Below are 16,168 nucleotides of genomic sequence, written 5' to 3'. Positions count from 1 at the left end.
TCCAAATTTGACTGTCCCAAGAAAAAGTTAGGTATTTCCAATGTTCTGGTGAAATCGGAACAGTTAGATAGGCATCGGACAGATCCAATCTGACTAACCAGTCGTTGTCTAAAAGACAATCTCTTAAAAGATGGATACCCTCTAATTTGAAGTGGTTGTATGAAACGAAAGCGTTTAGAGATTTGAGATTTATTACTGGTCTGAATTGACCGTTTTTCTTTTTCACAAGAAAAATATTGCTGAAGAAGGCTAAATGAGGATTTAAACTTGGAGATATAGCGTCTTTTGAATGAAGATTTTTTATTTCTTTTTGTATTTGAACTCTGTCTTTTAGAGAAAAGTGAATAGGAAAAGGGAGAACATTTTGGATTGGAGGAGAGACGAAATCTATTAGGACTCCTTGAACAGTTTGAAGAATCCAAGGGTCTGACGTAATATGAATCCAATTTTGTGAAAATAGAATTAGTCTTCCTCCAACTTTTGATGGGAAAAAACGTAGAGGAATAAGAGGTATAGAATTTACCTGCAGATGAACGAGATCTTGTTCTGAAACGGGAACCTCTTTGTTGCCAAGGTCTGGCACGTGATGGGAAAAAGTTTGAGGGATGACTATGTTCTTGATAGTTTCTGTTGAAGTTGTAATTTGGTTGTTAGAAATGAGGTCTGGAAATAAAAGAGGCACGGCCGGGAAAGCGACCTCTTCCTTTACCGGCCCTGTCAGAGAAATTCTGGGATTGTAAAATTTTTCTCATATTGTTTTTAACTTTATTTAGAGTAGTGAAAGTATTGGCATACTGATTAAGATCTTTCAAGAAAACATCTCCGAAAAGAAAGCCATCTCTATCTGAATGTAATTCATTATTTGCGAAATCACAAATTTTAGGATCAATCCTACGTAAAATGTTTTTACGTCTTTCAATTATCATGTTTGCGTTGGTATTACCAACAAAAGCTAAGATTCTTTGAACCCATTCTCTAACTGTAATAGGGTCCATGTTAGAGTCATTTAAAACAGCTTCCTCTGAAAGCTCAAACAATTTTGTTATTGGGCCAATAGTATCCAGTAATCTATCCTGGCAGTTTTTCCAAGATCTATCAAGGCCCTTTTTTAATTTGTAACCAGGCGATCCTATGAATTTAATAACCTTAGGATCGATATCCGGGGTTAAATTACTATTATGTGGAAGGAGAGGTCTAGGACATTCAGCCCTCATATTATTTCTTGCACGTTTTTTTAAAAATTTCTTTAGTTGGAAATCTATAAATTTAGCAATATCAAGGGATGGAAACCATTCTGAGGAGCGGGGATGTTGTAAGGTGTCCGCATTGAAACGCGGATTCCCCAAAGGGTCATTAAAACTTTTTTCATCCTCAGAAAATGTTTTGTTATGTTTTTAAAATTTTTTCTTTTTAGGTTCAGAATCTGAAGAATCAGATTCATAATTAGAAGAATCTTTATCAGATAAGTCATGAAAAGAATCAGAATTCACGGATGTAGAAGAATCTGAATCTATTTCTTTAACAAAATGTTCTGTCACTTTTTTGACAGCTCCCTTCTTATGTCCCCTGGGAGTTAGGGTTCTCATCGCGGATGTTTTAATTCCTTTGCCGCCAGGAATAGGGTTATCAGATAAAATCTGTTTGGATTTAGAAACCAGTTTCTTGCTAGTTTTAACAGCAGCAGACGCCGCTTTTCTTTTAATAGCTTTCTTTAGGGAGGATTGTGTCAATAAATTAGTCATATGGGACATAATTTTACCTAAAGAATTGTCTATCATTTTTTGTACTGACTGTTCAGTGAGGGGAACAGAAGATGAAGTGTCTTGAGACATAATGGTAAAAATTAATAAGATTCAATAAAATTAAATAAACTATTGTCAAACTTTTACAACAGTAAACAAAATAAATGTAAATATAATGGTTAATAATAAATTGAAATTAAATTTTTTTTCTCTGACAGAAAAGAATGTAGAACTGTAAATAAAATTTTATTATTGTAATCAATTAACTTTTCTCAAAAGTAACTGACAATGGCCACCAGAGGGCAATATTAGCCTAGAAATGAAAACAGAGAGAAAAGGTTTTAGACAAAATGAATTAAAACAATGTTGCAAACAATTATTATTATCTCCACTATAGAGGAGGAGTACCGGGAGAAGTGTCTGCAAGGAGGGAGCCTCAATGACGCACTACAAAATGGGCGGCGAAAAACGTCACAGCTGTAACGCCCACAAAATGGCGATATCAGGAAAAAAAAGACAACAGAGGAACGGAGCTGAAGGAATGAACGGTCAGAGGAGGAAATATACAAAAAACAAAGATTGAAAGGTATTAAGATAAAATAAACAACTGGGGACAAAAAACTAAAAGAAAAAAGGGGGAATAAAAACCGTAGAAAAAATATGAAAAAACGGCAGTTAACAATAATAGAGAGAGGAAAAAACGTAATAGCACAAAAAATCCTGAAATAAAGAGAATAACAAACAATAATTCAGAAAAAAGAATAGAAAGAAATATAATAAGAAAACAGAGACAGAAAAAATATATATACAAATAAATAATTAGGATAATATAATAAATAATATTATTATTTTTTAGACAAAAAATATAGCACACTTATCTTTTGAATGAGCAGCAAAAGAAAGAGGAAGTTGGGGAGCTCATTGGTCGGTTCGCACCTTCAATCAATTCTCGATCTTCATTTGGAAGTTGCAAATGGATTAATTACCTTTCTTCTATCAAATATCAGAGTTCATCGTATCAAGTTTTCCCGAAGTTATTTCAAGTTTTTTGGTTCCTGTTTATCTTTTTATTAATTGTTGGACTTTTTTGTGTTTTATGTTTTTTTGGGAAGTTCTTTTTCATGAGCCTTAAACAAGAAAGAGGAAGTTGGGGAGCTCATTGGTCGGTTTATGGACAATATGGGTCGTCTGATTGGTCCATTATTACACTGTTATCTATTATAACCAATTACCTTAGTTCTTTTTTCTCTTTATTTATGTAATGTGTTTTATTGTTCTTTAAAATGCTGCACACTAGTAGTAAAGGAAAGTAAAGCAAATATGAAGTCTCTGGTCTTGTAATAAAATTAAGTTCATGCAGGCTATAGCAGTTCCACACAATAAGGCCAGATGGTAACATTAAATATAGTTTGTCTTTGGTAAAATCTAACGAAAGCAGCACATTATAATTATTTCAAACAGATCTTGTAACTTTGACATTAATATTTTTCAACCTAATGTATGTGTGTCAAGGTACTAGCAACAGGCTACCAGTTAAATTTATTTATTTGCATTGTGGCCCACAAATTATTATTAACAATCTTGAGAGAAAATGCCGCAGCACAGATTGAAAAGTCCAGCAAAAGTGTTCAGTAAAATGATTAAAAATGATTTAGAAATACAAGTCATCTGAAGACTTACCAATGTTAACCTCTTCAACAACATAAGCAGATACATTTTTGTTTCTTATGTTACATAAAAACTAGATCTGCTCATTTTAAAGATAATACAGCTTTGTCTAACAATTCCTAGAGGCCACAAGTTGGCCTTTCTTAAATAGCATCATTTTTTAGTGTAAACAACTGATGATGTGTTTTGCAGCAGTTTTACTCATACACAATATCATCCCAGGTTGTGTGGGTTTTATAGCAGAGCATTTGACCATGTTCTCATGCATGTCAGATATGTAATATTTATTATTAACTGCAGTTTTTTTCATTACTCTCTTCTCAGGGTTCATCCAGCAAATATGTTTCTGAATCTGTGTATATATATATATATATATATATATATATATATATATATATATATATATATATATATATATATATATCTCTAACCTTGTCTTCAGATATTCTCCCTCCCATCCCCTTCACTCTGCTCATGACCTCCTCCTCTCCTCCTTTCTTGTTACCTCATCACACTCCCATTTACAGGACTTCTCCAGACTGGCTCCCATCTTGTGGAACTCTCTGCCTCGCTCCACAAGACACTCCCCTAGTTTTGAAAACTTCAAGCACTCCCTAAAGACTCTACTGTTCAGGGGTGCATACAACCTACACTAACCTTTCTTTATACCAGTTCCTCTCCTCCATTGCGATCCCCTTGAACCCCCTTAGCATGTGAGCCTAAGAGTCATGCTGTTTGTAGATCACCTTCTTTAGAGCTGATTACAACAGTCCAACTCTTGGCAGGGCCCTCTACCCTTCTGATACCTATACATTTTTCATTGTGTTCCGCCTATGTTTATATTGCTGCGGAATCTGTTGGCGCTCTACAAATAACCGATAATAATAATAAAAATAGTATATATAAAAGTGAGAGTAACTTTCTCTATATTTCTATACAATTTATATTGGTGTTGTGTAGCGAATTCCTGAGGGAACAATACAGACCCTGAGCACTTTTTTTTCATTTAACTCTTTCTTACCCGTCCTACACTATTCTTCCTCTTTATTCCATTTACAGTTCCAGCTAAGGCTTATTTCTGTCCTTGCATTATTAATATTTTCTTGGTGTGAATTTTTTTATGACAATTGTTGTAAACTGTGTACCATTATAAGTTTATATAGAAGTATATATTTTAGTTCTGAGTGGTGAGTAGAACTTTTTTAAATTCATCAATCATCCCCCCAATTGAAAACTAAGTTTGTCTTCTAGATAGCCGATGAGCCTGAAAATTCAACAGTGTCAGCTTCCCTGGATTTATAGGATAGTATTTTTTTTTTTTTTAACATTTCCAGTGCTTCTAGGTCAGAGGCAATCGAGAGGGAGGGTAATGGTCATTCCTGCTGCATTGATATTCAACTTTGCAGTCAACACTATGCAACCCAAATTGTATGGTCCAGAAACCCCCCTGTAAACCTTATTAATGACAATCAAGCTATCACATTAATAGGAATGTTATAGCTAAAGCACACATTTATTCCAATCAAAAGTAGACGGAGAGACAAAAACACAACACACATCACATTTCATTAAGACCTTGACAGCTCACTTAGCATGTTTGCTACATTTCTGTCTGCCAATGTGAGACAAACAAAGCAAAATATTACTCCAAAGATATTCATTGTTATCTTGTTAAAAACAGTTTTGCAACACTGATGCCATATACACACACATGCATGCTGCTCTTCAACAAAAGACACCAAGAGAACTGAGAAAATTTGATAAAAGAAGTAAACTGGAACATTTTTTTTATTGTATGCTTTTAGAGTAAGGCTGACTATATAATAAGTCCTGGTGGGACCAGGGGGATAAGGCAACATTTAATAGGGTCAGCACCTGGGGAGAAAATGGTTGCCTTAAACAATATAAAAGTGCTGAAGTCAGCAATGGTTGGGTTTAGTCTGTAGTGGAAAGAGAGTTTGGGGCGTAATTTTATTTTCTGACCCAGGCAGCACATTATCAGTGCAGGCCCTAAGACTCCTTGTCAATAACAAAACAAAATTGGGAATATTCTACATGAACAGACATTTACAGTATTTCAGGTATGCTACAGATTAAATTATTTTATCCACTTAGCAATAGGTTCTTGTTTGATGTGCAAGAGTTAATGTATTGAGTAATTAACACAATTATAAAGGGTATAATCAAACAATAAAAATAAATAACAACGAGGCCCCTCTTAATTCTCATGAACTTAGCCCATTAAATTTATTAACCAACTTTGAATAGTCCAAAGATTAATTACATGAGCGCATATTATGTAAATCAGTACCCATAGGCACCTGTAGAAACTTTCCAAGGGGAAGGAGACAAAAAAAATGAAATTGCCTGAACATAGTTATTTTAATGAAAAAGTGTAAAAGGAGAGAAATGCTTGTTGTGCACATGTGCTGAACATCATTTTAAAAAATGGCAGCTCATTGGCATCAAAAAGTAATTAAATAGATGTTTTTGCTAGGATATACATTTCTAAATTGGGGGAGGGGTTGTCCTCTCTTGCCAACCCCTCCAGGGGCCCCATCCGATATGCAGCGTCACCCGCAAAAGCTGTCGATGCCGGTTTTTGCGCGGGTTTGGCATCCTATATACAGCGCCACATATAAATGCTGCACGCATATTTCACCCGTCGGACGTAGTTTTTTCACCCATAGACTAACATATAAAACCCGCCAATTGGGTATCCAATATCCAGCGCAAGGCCCTACGTGGCGAAAATGGAGAAATCTTACTCCATTTTAACCTTGACATCAAATGCAGCTGTAGCAGGCCTTGCGCTGAGTATGGGTGCACCGTAACTCAATAAAATGCCTGCAAAAAAAAACCTAACACCTAACGCATGCTCAACTGCAATCTCCCACTGCAATACCTAATAAAGTATATTAACCCCTAAACCGCCGCTCCCGTATCCCACCGCCACCTACATTATATGTATTAACCCATAAACTGCCGCACCAGGACCCTGCCGCACCTACATTAAGTGTTTAACCCCTAAACCACTGCTCCCGGACCCCGCCGCAAACTACATTAAATATATTAACTTCTAATCTGACCCCCTACACCGCCACCACCTACATTAAATATATTAACCTCTAATCTGACCCCCCTAAACCGCCGCCACATACATTAAATGTATTACCCCCTAAACCTAAGTCTAACCCTAACACCCCCCTAACTTAATTATTATTTAAATAAATCTAAATAATATTAATATTATTAACTAAATTATTCCTATTTAAAACTAAATACTTACCTATAAAATAAACCCTAAGATAGCTACAATATAATTAATAATTACACTGTAGCTATTTTAGGGTTTATATTTATTTTGCAGGCAACTTTGTATTTATTTTAACTAGGTACAATAGCTATTAAATAGTTAATAACTACACCTAACACAATTTAAATAAATTAACTACAATTATCTAAAATAAAATACAATTAAATAAACTAAACTATAGTACAAAAAACAAACAAACACTAAATTACAAAAAATAAAAAAATATTACAAGAAGTTTAAACTAATTACACCTAATCTAAGCCCCCTAATAAAATAACCCCCCCCCCAAAATAATAAAATTCCCTATCCTAAACTAAATTACGAATAGATAGAAGGAGAGAGGCGCCAGACCCATAAAACAGTATCATTCTGGTAGGGGCGAATAAGTGCAGATAGAAGTCCCCCCTAAGAGTAAATACTCACAAATAAGGCGGCACTTTCAGCGTGCCTTACACCGCAAGTCGGGACCGTTAAGAGTCGCCCGACAGACACCCCCAGGCAGATGACGTCACTGTAGAAACTCCAATACGCTGTAGGCAGTATCGATCTGTAGGATATCCTTGAGATCAGCTGTAACTAGCGACATCCAATATCACCACAGGAGTGTACCAAGCGAACCTTGTTAGCGGTCAGTGAACAAGCACTCAGACAGCAGGAGCACGTAAGGTGAAAGTAAAATCTTGGTTTATTGCAAATAAAAACAAACAGCAACACATTTCTCGGCCACAGTGCAGTTTCATCAGGCTGTCGTCTTGATCCAAGCGGCATCTTCTATCCTCATCCATCCGATGAGGAACGGCTCCATCCTGAAGACCTCCGGCGCGGAACATCCTTCTAGGCAGACGAACTAACGATGAATGAATATTCCTTTAAATGACGTCATCCAAGATGGCATCCCTCGAATTCCGATTGGCTGATAGGATTCTATCAGCCAATCGGAATTAAGGTAGGAAAAATCTGATTGGCTGATTGGATCAGCCAATAGAATGCAAGGTCAATTCTATTGGCTGATCCAATCAGCCAATCGGATTGAACTTCAATCCGATTGGCTGATTAAATCAACCAATCAGATTTTTCCTACCTTAATTCCGATTGGCTGATAGAATCCTATCAGCCAAGCGGAATTCAAGGGACGCCATCTTGGATGATGTCATTTAAAGGAATATACATTCATCGTTAGTCCGTCGGCCTAGAAGGATGTTCCGTGCCAGAGGTCTTCAAGATGGAGCCGTTCCTCGTCGGATGGATGAAGATAGAAGATGCCGCTTGGATGAAGATGTCTGCCGGTCCAGATGTCCTCTTCTGCCCGGATAGGATGAAGACTTCTGCCGGTCTGGATGTCCTCTTCTGGCCCATCGGATGAAGACTTCGGCCCGGCTGGGTGAAGACGGCTCAAGGTAGAGTGATCTTCAATGGGGTAGTGTTAGGTTTTTTAAGGGGGGATCAGGTGGGTTTTAGAGTAGGGGTGTGTGGGTGGTGGGTTGTAATGTTGGGGGGGGATTGTTCATTTTTTTACAGGTAAAAGAGCTGATTACTTTGGGGCAATGCCCCGCAAAAAGCCCTTTTAAGGGCTATTTGTAATTTAGTTTAGGATAGGGAATTTTATTATTTTGGGAGGCTTTTTTATTTTATTAGGGGGCTTAGATTAGGTGTAATTAGTTTAAACTTCTTGTAATATTTTTATATTTTTTGTAATTTAGTGTTTGTTTGTTTTTGTAATATAGTTTAGTTTATTTAATTGTATTTTATTTTAGATAATTGTAGTTAATTTATTTAATTAATTTATTGATAGTGTAGTGTTAGGTGTATTTGTAACTTAGGTTAGGATTTATTTTACAGGTAATTTTGTAATTATTTTAACTAGGTAGCTATTAAATAGTTATTAACTATTTAATAGCTATTGTACCTAGTTAAAATAAATATAAAGTTGCCTGTAAAATAAAAATAAATCCTAAAATAGCTACAATGTAATTATTAATTATATTGTAGCTATCTTAGGGTTTATTTTATAGGTAAGTATTTAGTTTTAAATAGGAAAAATTAAGTTAATAATATTAATATTATTTAGATTTATTTAAATAATAATTAAGTTAGGGGGGTGTTAGGTTTAGGGGGTAATATATTTAATGTAGGTGGCGGCGGTGTAGGGGGTCATATTAGATGTTAATATATTTAATGTAGGTGGCGGCGGTGTAGGGGGGTCGGATCAGAGATTAATATATTTAATGTAGGTTGCGGCGGTGTAGGGGGGTCAGATTATGGGTTAATAAATTTAATGTAGGTGGCGGCTGGGTCCAGGAGCAGCAGTTTAGGGGTTAAACACTTTATTTAGGTGCGGCGGGGTCCGGGAGCGGCAGTTTAGGGGTTAATACATATAATGTAGGTGGCGTGGGCTCCGGACGCGGCGGTTTAGGGGTTAATACTAGGATAGGTTAATTGTGGTGTGGGCTATGGCGGTTTAGGGGTTAATAATTAGGCTTATTGCGTTGTGGGGGGTTGTCGGTGTAGGGGTTAATACATTTATTATTAGGAGTGAGAGGGGGATTGCGGATATTGGGGTGTACGTGTTGGGCTATTTTTGGGAGGCGTGTTAGACAGTTATGGGAGATTTAATATTTTAGTTAGTTTTTTTAGGCGCAGGCAGATTCTAAAGTGCCGTAAGTCACTGCGACTCCAGAAATTTGTAGTTACGCTTATTTCTGGACATCGCTAGTTTATCAGACTTACGGCACTTTAGCAACTGCTGGCGGGGTATATGTAATACCCCGATGTGCGAGGTGAAACTACGGGCGGCGCGGGTTCCCTAGCTTGCACTGAAAACTACGCCGTATATCGGATCACGCCCCAGATGCCTATGCTTGCAGCTCACCATCACTTCAAAATTCAGTGTCTTTCTTATAATACTTAAATTATTGGTTGTCAAAAGCTCAGAGTGTTCACTAGTTTATTTTTGTAGTGTCCACTATCTTTATGAACAAGCTAAACTACTAAAAGGGGAAGTAAAAAAAAAAAAAATTCCCTTAAAATAATTCATTCAAATCATATGAGTACTGTAGCAGTGTCACTGTAATGGATACTCAAATTGCAATTACCAATTGCATTTGAAACCAGTGTCTAGACACTATCCGCGAGATTACGAGTCTTGTGTTAGCCTTAAAAAGCAGCGTTGAGAGGTCCCAACGCTGCTTTTTAATGCCCGCTGGTATTACGAGTCTGGCAGGTACAGGTGTACCACACACTTTTTTTTCCACGACTCAAGCTTACCGCAAATCCCCTTATGTCAATTGCGTTAGGGACTTGCCTAATGCCAGTATTACGAGTCTTGGAAGAAGAGCGGTAGACCCTCTCCTGTCAAGACTCCTACCGCATTTAAAAGTCAGTAGTTAAGAGTTTTATGGGCTAACGCCGTAACTTAAACCTCTTAACTAAAGTGCTTAAAAGTACACTAACACCCATAAACTACCTATTAACCTCTAAACCGAGCCCCCCCCCCACATCAGAAACACTTAAATATAGTTTTTAACCCCTAATCTGCCGACCGGACACCGCCGCAACTTTAATAAATATATTAACCCCTAAACCGCCGCACTCCCGCCTTGCAAATACTAGTCAAATTTTATTAACCCCTAATCTGCCATCCCTAACATCGCCGACACCTACCTACATTTATTAACCCCTAATCTGCCGCCCCCAATGTCGCCGCTACTATATTAAATTTATTAACCCCTAAACCTAAGTCTAACCCTAAGCCTAACCCCCCCTAACTTAAATATAATTTAAATAAAATTACTATCATTAACTAAATTATTCATATTTAAAACTAAATACTTACCTATAAAATAAACCCTAAGCTTACTACAATATAACTAATAGTTACATTTGTAGCTATTTTAGGATTTAATTTTATTTTACAGGCAACTTTGTATTTATTGTAAATAGGTAGAATAGTTATTAAATAGTTATTAACTATTTAATAACTACTTAGTTAAAATAAGTACAAAGTTACCTGTAAAATAAACCCTATTCTAAGTTACAATTACACCTGACACTACACTATCATTAAATAAATTAACTAAATTACCTACAATTAATTAAAATTAAATTAAATAAACTAAAGTACGAAAAAAAAAAAAAAAAACAGTAAATTACAGAAAAAAATAAAATAATTACAAGAATTTTAAACTAATTACACCTAATCTAAACCCCCTAATAAAATAAAAAGCCCTCCAAAATAATAAAAATCCCTACCCTATACTAAATTACAAATAGCCCTTAAAAGGGCCTTTTGCGGGGCATTGCCCCAAAGTAATCACCTCTTTTACCTGTAAAAAAAATACAATACCCCCCCCCCAACATTACAACCCACCACCCACACTCCCAACTCTACTCTAAAACCCACCCAATCCCCCACCCCAGTGTTTAGACTCGGGGTTCATGTTAGGGTGTTAGGTGTAGACATAACTTTTGTTTCCCCATAGAAATCAATGGGGCTGCGTTAGTTTTTTTTTCAGCCACTTCTGCCCCATTGATTCCTATGGGGAAATCGTGCACAAGCACGTTTTGCCAGCTCACTGCTACCATAAGCAACGCTGGTATTGAGGTGAGATGTGGAGCTAAATTTTGCTCTACGCTCACCTTTTTGCGGCTAATGCCGGGTTTAAAAAAAACTGTAATACCAGCGTTGACTTAAGTGAGCGGTGAGAAAAAACGGCTCGTTAGCAACGCACCCCTGTTAACGCAAAACTCGTAATCTCGGTGTATATATGCTTACCTGGTGTCTGTCCAAAGCAATAGCTGTAAGGGTCAGAACAGACACATGAACTGAACAGTACTGGACAAATCTGCTTACATGACACATCAACTTTCCAAATACCCATGTACTGCTCACAAATCGAACCTGAAAAAAGACAAATAAGGAAATAATATTAATTATTATAGAGATTAATAATACAGCTGTAACTGGCTTTCCATATACTCCCTCCTAGCTATAAATGTGACAGGATACACAGAAGTAACTGTAAGCTAAATGTGTTGCTGAATATTAAAAAAAAATTGTTATTCTCAGTTACAGAACATTGAGAGCATTTAATCATTTAATTTACCAAATTATGCAAGTTTTGATGTATACATGTGTTCATTGCTCATCACCCTACACTATCTCTATAAATATGCATTATTTATTTAAAGTACCATACAAGAGCAGTCATGGTAAATTAACTTTTAACCTTTGACAGATATCTGCAAAATTACAACTTGTCTAAATGGAAAGAGCAAACAACCAAAATTAAATATGTTTGTTCTTGAAGACTACACTAAAAACCACTGGGCTAGATTACAAGTGGAACTCAAACATTTGTGCCAGAGCAATAAGTGGTTTTATCACGGGTGTTTGTCCTTGTCGTGCTTTCCGCTGGTATTACAATTTGAAGGTAAATCGACTGATAACCATGACTTCAGACCTCTGGTTAACTGCTTCACGAAACAAAAAGTTGCACAAAACACATTAAAAATACATTAAAAAGTATAGTTACACTCATAATAACACAATCTATTCACATTATTAAAAACAATATTGCTCACAAAAGTAATAAGGGCTCACAGATATACGGTCTCAGGTATTAGAAAAAAAAGGCAGGCAAAGGGCTTTAACATTGAGATACATACATATATATGTCTAAAGATGGCTATGAATGTACAGGTATATATAAAGTATGTCTATATATGTGTACATATGTATTTATGTATTTACAACTTTCCAATTTACTTCCATTATCAAATTTGCTTTGTTCTCTTATTATCTTTTGCTGACGGAACAACATTGCACTATTGACAGCAAGATGAGCACTGGAACTAGGAGAAAAAGAATACACTTGGAAGCACTCCCAGGTCACTAATAAATAATATTTATATAATGAAACCAATAATGAAATCCAAGAATTGAGGAGACACAAACTTAACTAGAATTAAAATATAACTTTTATTGGGGTCAAAGATAAAAATAGGAAAAACTTTAAAAACACTCTTAAGCATCGACTGTAGTCAGCTTGGCTTGGCGTGACTAAATCACTTTGTGCAGAGAAATCGCCAACAGATACTCTTGTGTGCTATTGTCTTACAATAAATGTACCTGCTTATGATAAGTGGGATAGATATATATATTCACAATGTTAATTACTATTCAATCAATGCAGGTGTAAGATACAGAGTATCTTTATTTGAAAGTCTCTAGGGTTGAGAAATTGAAAAATAATTCAAAGCTGTATATAGGGTAAATTGTATTGACTACCTTATTGGTGGGTATGATACCCTGGTGCAATTGAGGGGTCTGTCTCAAAATATCATCATGTATCACTGAGCATTAATAAATTACAGGTGTAGATCTCTGCTGCACTCTGGTGAGATTTAGATTTCAGATAATCTGGGCATGTATATTTAGATAGTTAATAATAGTTGTTACTCAAGGTCACTACTGAATTACACTACTGCTGATGCTATGACAGTCAGAAGTTAGCACATACGTTTTAAACACTTAGTTGAAGTTGTATTATAGGAGTAATTACTAATATTACCACATCTATCTCAAAGCATGGACATAAGCCCTTGTCGATATATATCTTAAAGTTGTATTGATAGAGTAATTTCTGATATTTCCACATCTATCACTAAGCAAGGATTTTATACCTTTGTGATATATTTGTGTAATAACGTGATCCCAAAAGAACTGTATATTGTATATTCAGGTTGTACATTAGATGGTCACCGTCGAGTATATAGATATTCAATGTGGTAGTTTTAGACAAGTTTTATGACGCATTTGACAGGTAAAAATTCCTTCTGTACTGAAGTTGTGTGCTGGACTATCTTCACCAATATCTAGATATACACAATATTAGCTATTGTTAAGGTTCAGAATTAACCCAGTTATAAGCTGTATCGAGTGGTGATTCCTGATGTGTTAATCTTTAATTTGCAGTAGCGCCGTGCATACTATCATATGTATGCTCACGGTTGGAAGTGCCCAATCGATACATGAGATGTTTTGCAGCAGAAAATGGGTATCAGTGTAGCAATGGTCAATTGGTAAATATATGCTCACGTTAGTGTAGTGTTACATACACATAAGTTAAACTCGAAATCGTATCTATTGTATATAAAGTTAAATTCTTAGATTCGAGTCACTTACTATAGTAAACTAGGTAAACAATGAGTCCGTGTATATCATAGACCTCCAAATTACACCTTTAGTTAAATATGACTGTATACAGCTTTATTTGATTGTGAGTAACATAGCCGTCAATAGGGTCTGGATAGGTAACGTGGTGAAACATGTCAGTGACGTTAGGGCAATGGTGAGGAGTCCTAGGAGCTCCTGTGTTTTTAGTAAGCCTTAAGCTTCCGATTCAATTACTGTAGTCTTCCACTGTACCTATCCAGACCCTATTGACGGCTATTAATGTTTAAATAACAATATACGTCTGGCTAGTTAACTGCTATTGGCAATAATATATTATTTTATCTAACTAACCTAGTGTTTGAGAATGCTTGAGAGCTCATCTCTCTTATAGGCAGTTATTGATCATAGCTGTTAGTATACCTAACTCCACGCAAAGCGGTTTGGTTTAAATTGAGGAACATAAGAGCATATTATATACAGAAAGCAGCGGATGTTGGCACACGCTAATGCACAAACTGTTTTGTCAATTACTACTACACAACAGTGCATTTGAGATAGTGTATCACTGCTAAACATTCAGACTGTCGGCACGCATGTGTGTGCGAATACAGACACCTTTAACCTCTCACACAATTGAGCAAGCAAATAAACATCACACCCAGAATCTGCTTGGCAATTGAACAAGTGAATCGACCGCATATATCTTTCTCTTTAAGTTACGAGTATAACTAATGGATATATGAATTAAAAATAGTTATACAAGAGGATAATATTATTTATTGTTTATTATTATCAAGTATTTAGCCCCTCACTGAACTTATTGAGTTAGAATGTATCCCAAGTATATTATCGATTAATAACATTAAACTGTAACACAGAATCAGTATTTATCAGTTGTCCTACTTGTTCATACTTAAGGGGTTATACCAACAAGAAACCTAAGTGTGAAGCTCGGTTACACTAATGGGCTATACTTAGCGGCTAGTATACACACATAGCCGCTTGCCCGGTATTGCAGTTAACCGTTTATTCAACAATTTAGAATCCCCACTTTATTATACTCACCACCCGATATACTCCAATAACCTTGGTGGTAATATATGGTATATCTTAATATCTGGTGTGTATTAAATACCAATGATAAGTAGGAACATTTGGTGCTTTGTCGGATATTTAATGTTATAAGCAATATTGCCTCTGTGGATACCAAACAAGGTGGTACTATCGCATTAGAATAGTTACTTATGTTACTCACAATCAAATAAAGCTGTATACAGTCATATTTAACTAAAGGTGTAATTTGGAGGTCTATGATATACACGGACTCATTGTTTACCTAGTTTACTATAGTAAGTGACTCAAATCTAAGAATTTAACTTTATATACAATAGATACGATTTCGAGTTTAACTTATGTGTATGTAACACTACACTAACGTGAGCATATATTTACCAATTGACCATTGCTACACTGATACCCATTTTCTGCAGCAAAACATCTCATGTATCGATTGGGCACTTCCAACCGTAAGCATACATATGATAGTATGCACGGCGCTACTGCAAATTAAAGATTAACACATCAGGAATCACCACTCGATACATCTTATAACAGGGTTAATTCTGAACCTTAACAATAGCTAATATTGTGTATATCTAGATATTGGTGAAGATAGTCCAGCACACAACTTCAGTACAGAAGGAATTTTTACCTGTCAAATGCGTCATAAAACTTGTCTAAAACTACCACATTGAATATCTATATACTCGACGGTGACCATCTAATGTACAACCTGCATATACAATATACAGTTCTTTTGGGATCACGTTATTACACAAATATATCACAAAGGTATAAAATCCTTGCTTAGTGATAGATGTGGAAATATCAGAAATTACTCTATCAATACAACTTTAAGATATATATCGACAAGGGTTTATGTCCATGCTTTGAGATAGATGTGGTAATATTAGTAATTACTCCTATAATACAACTTCAACTAAGTGTTTAAAACGTATGTACTAACTTTTGACTGTTATAGCATCAGCAGTAGTGTAATTCAGTAGTGACCTTGAGTAACAACTATTATTAACTATCTAAAAATACATGCCCAGATTATCTGAAATCTAAATCTCACCAGAGTGCAGCAGAGATCTACACCTGTTATTTATTAATGCTCAGTGATACATGATGATATTTTGAGACAGACCCCTCAATTGCACCAGGGTATCATACCCACCAATAAGGTAGTCAATACAATTTACCCTA

General features: G+C 35.8%; 1 protein-coding gene across 1 annotated transcript in view; it reads right to left on the bottom strand.

The window, feature by feature from the left end:
* Positions 1-16,168, bottom strand: part of LOC128645782 (G-protein coupled receptor 83-like) — a 193,717-nt gene that overhangs the window by 49,005 nt on the left and 128,544 nt on the right. Inside the window, exon 2 of the mRNA XM_053699019.1 lies at positions 11,498-11,623. Within this exon, the coding sequence (XP_053554994.1) occupies positions 11,498-11,623 (126 nt within the window). The remainder of the gene's footprint in view (positions 1-11,497; positions 11,624-16,168) is intronic.

This window comes from Bombina bombina, chromosome 1 (genome assembly GCF_027579735.1).
Source record: "Bombina bombina isolate aBomBom1 chromosome 1, aBomBom1.pri, whole genome shotgun sequence".
NCBI classification, from domain to species: Eukaryota; Metazoa; Chordata; class Amphibia; order Anura; family Bombinatoridae; genus Bombina; species Bombina bombina.
The sequence above is the reverse complement of the archived record's forward strand: the minus strand, read 5'-3'. Positions and strand labels throughout refer to the sequence as shown.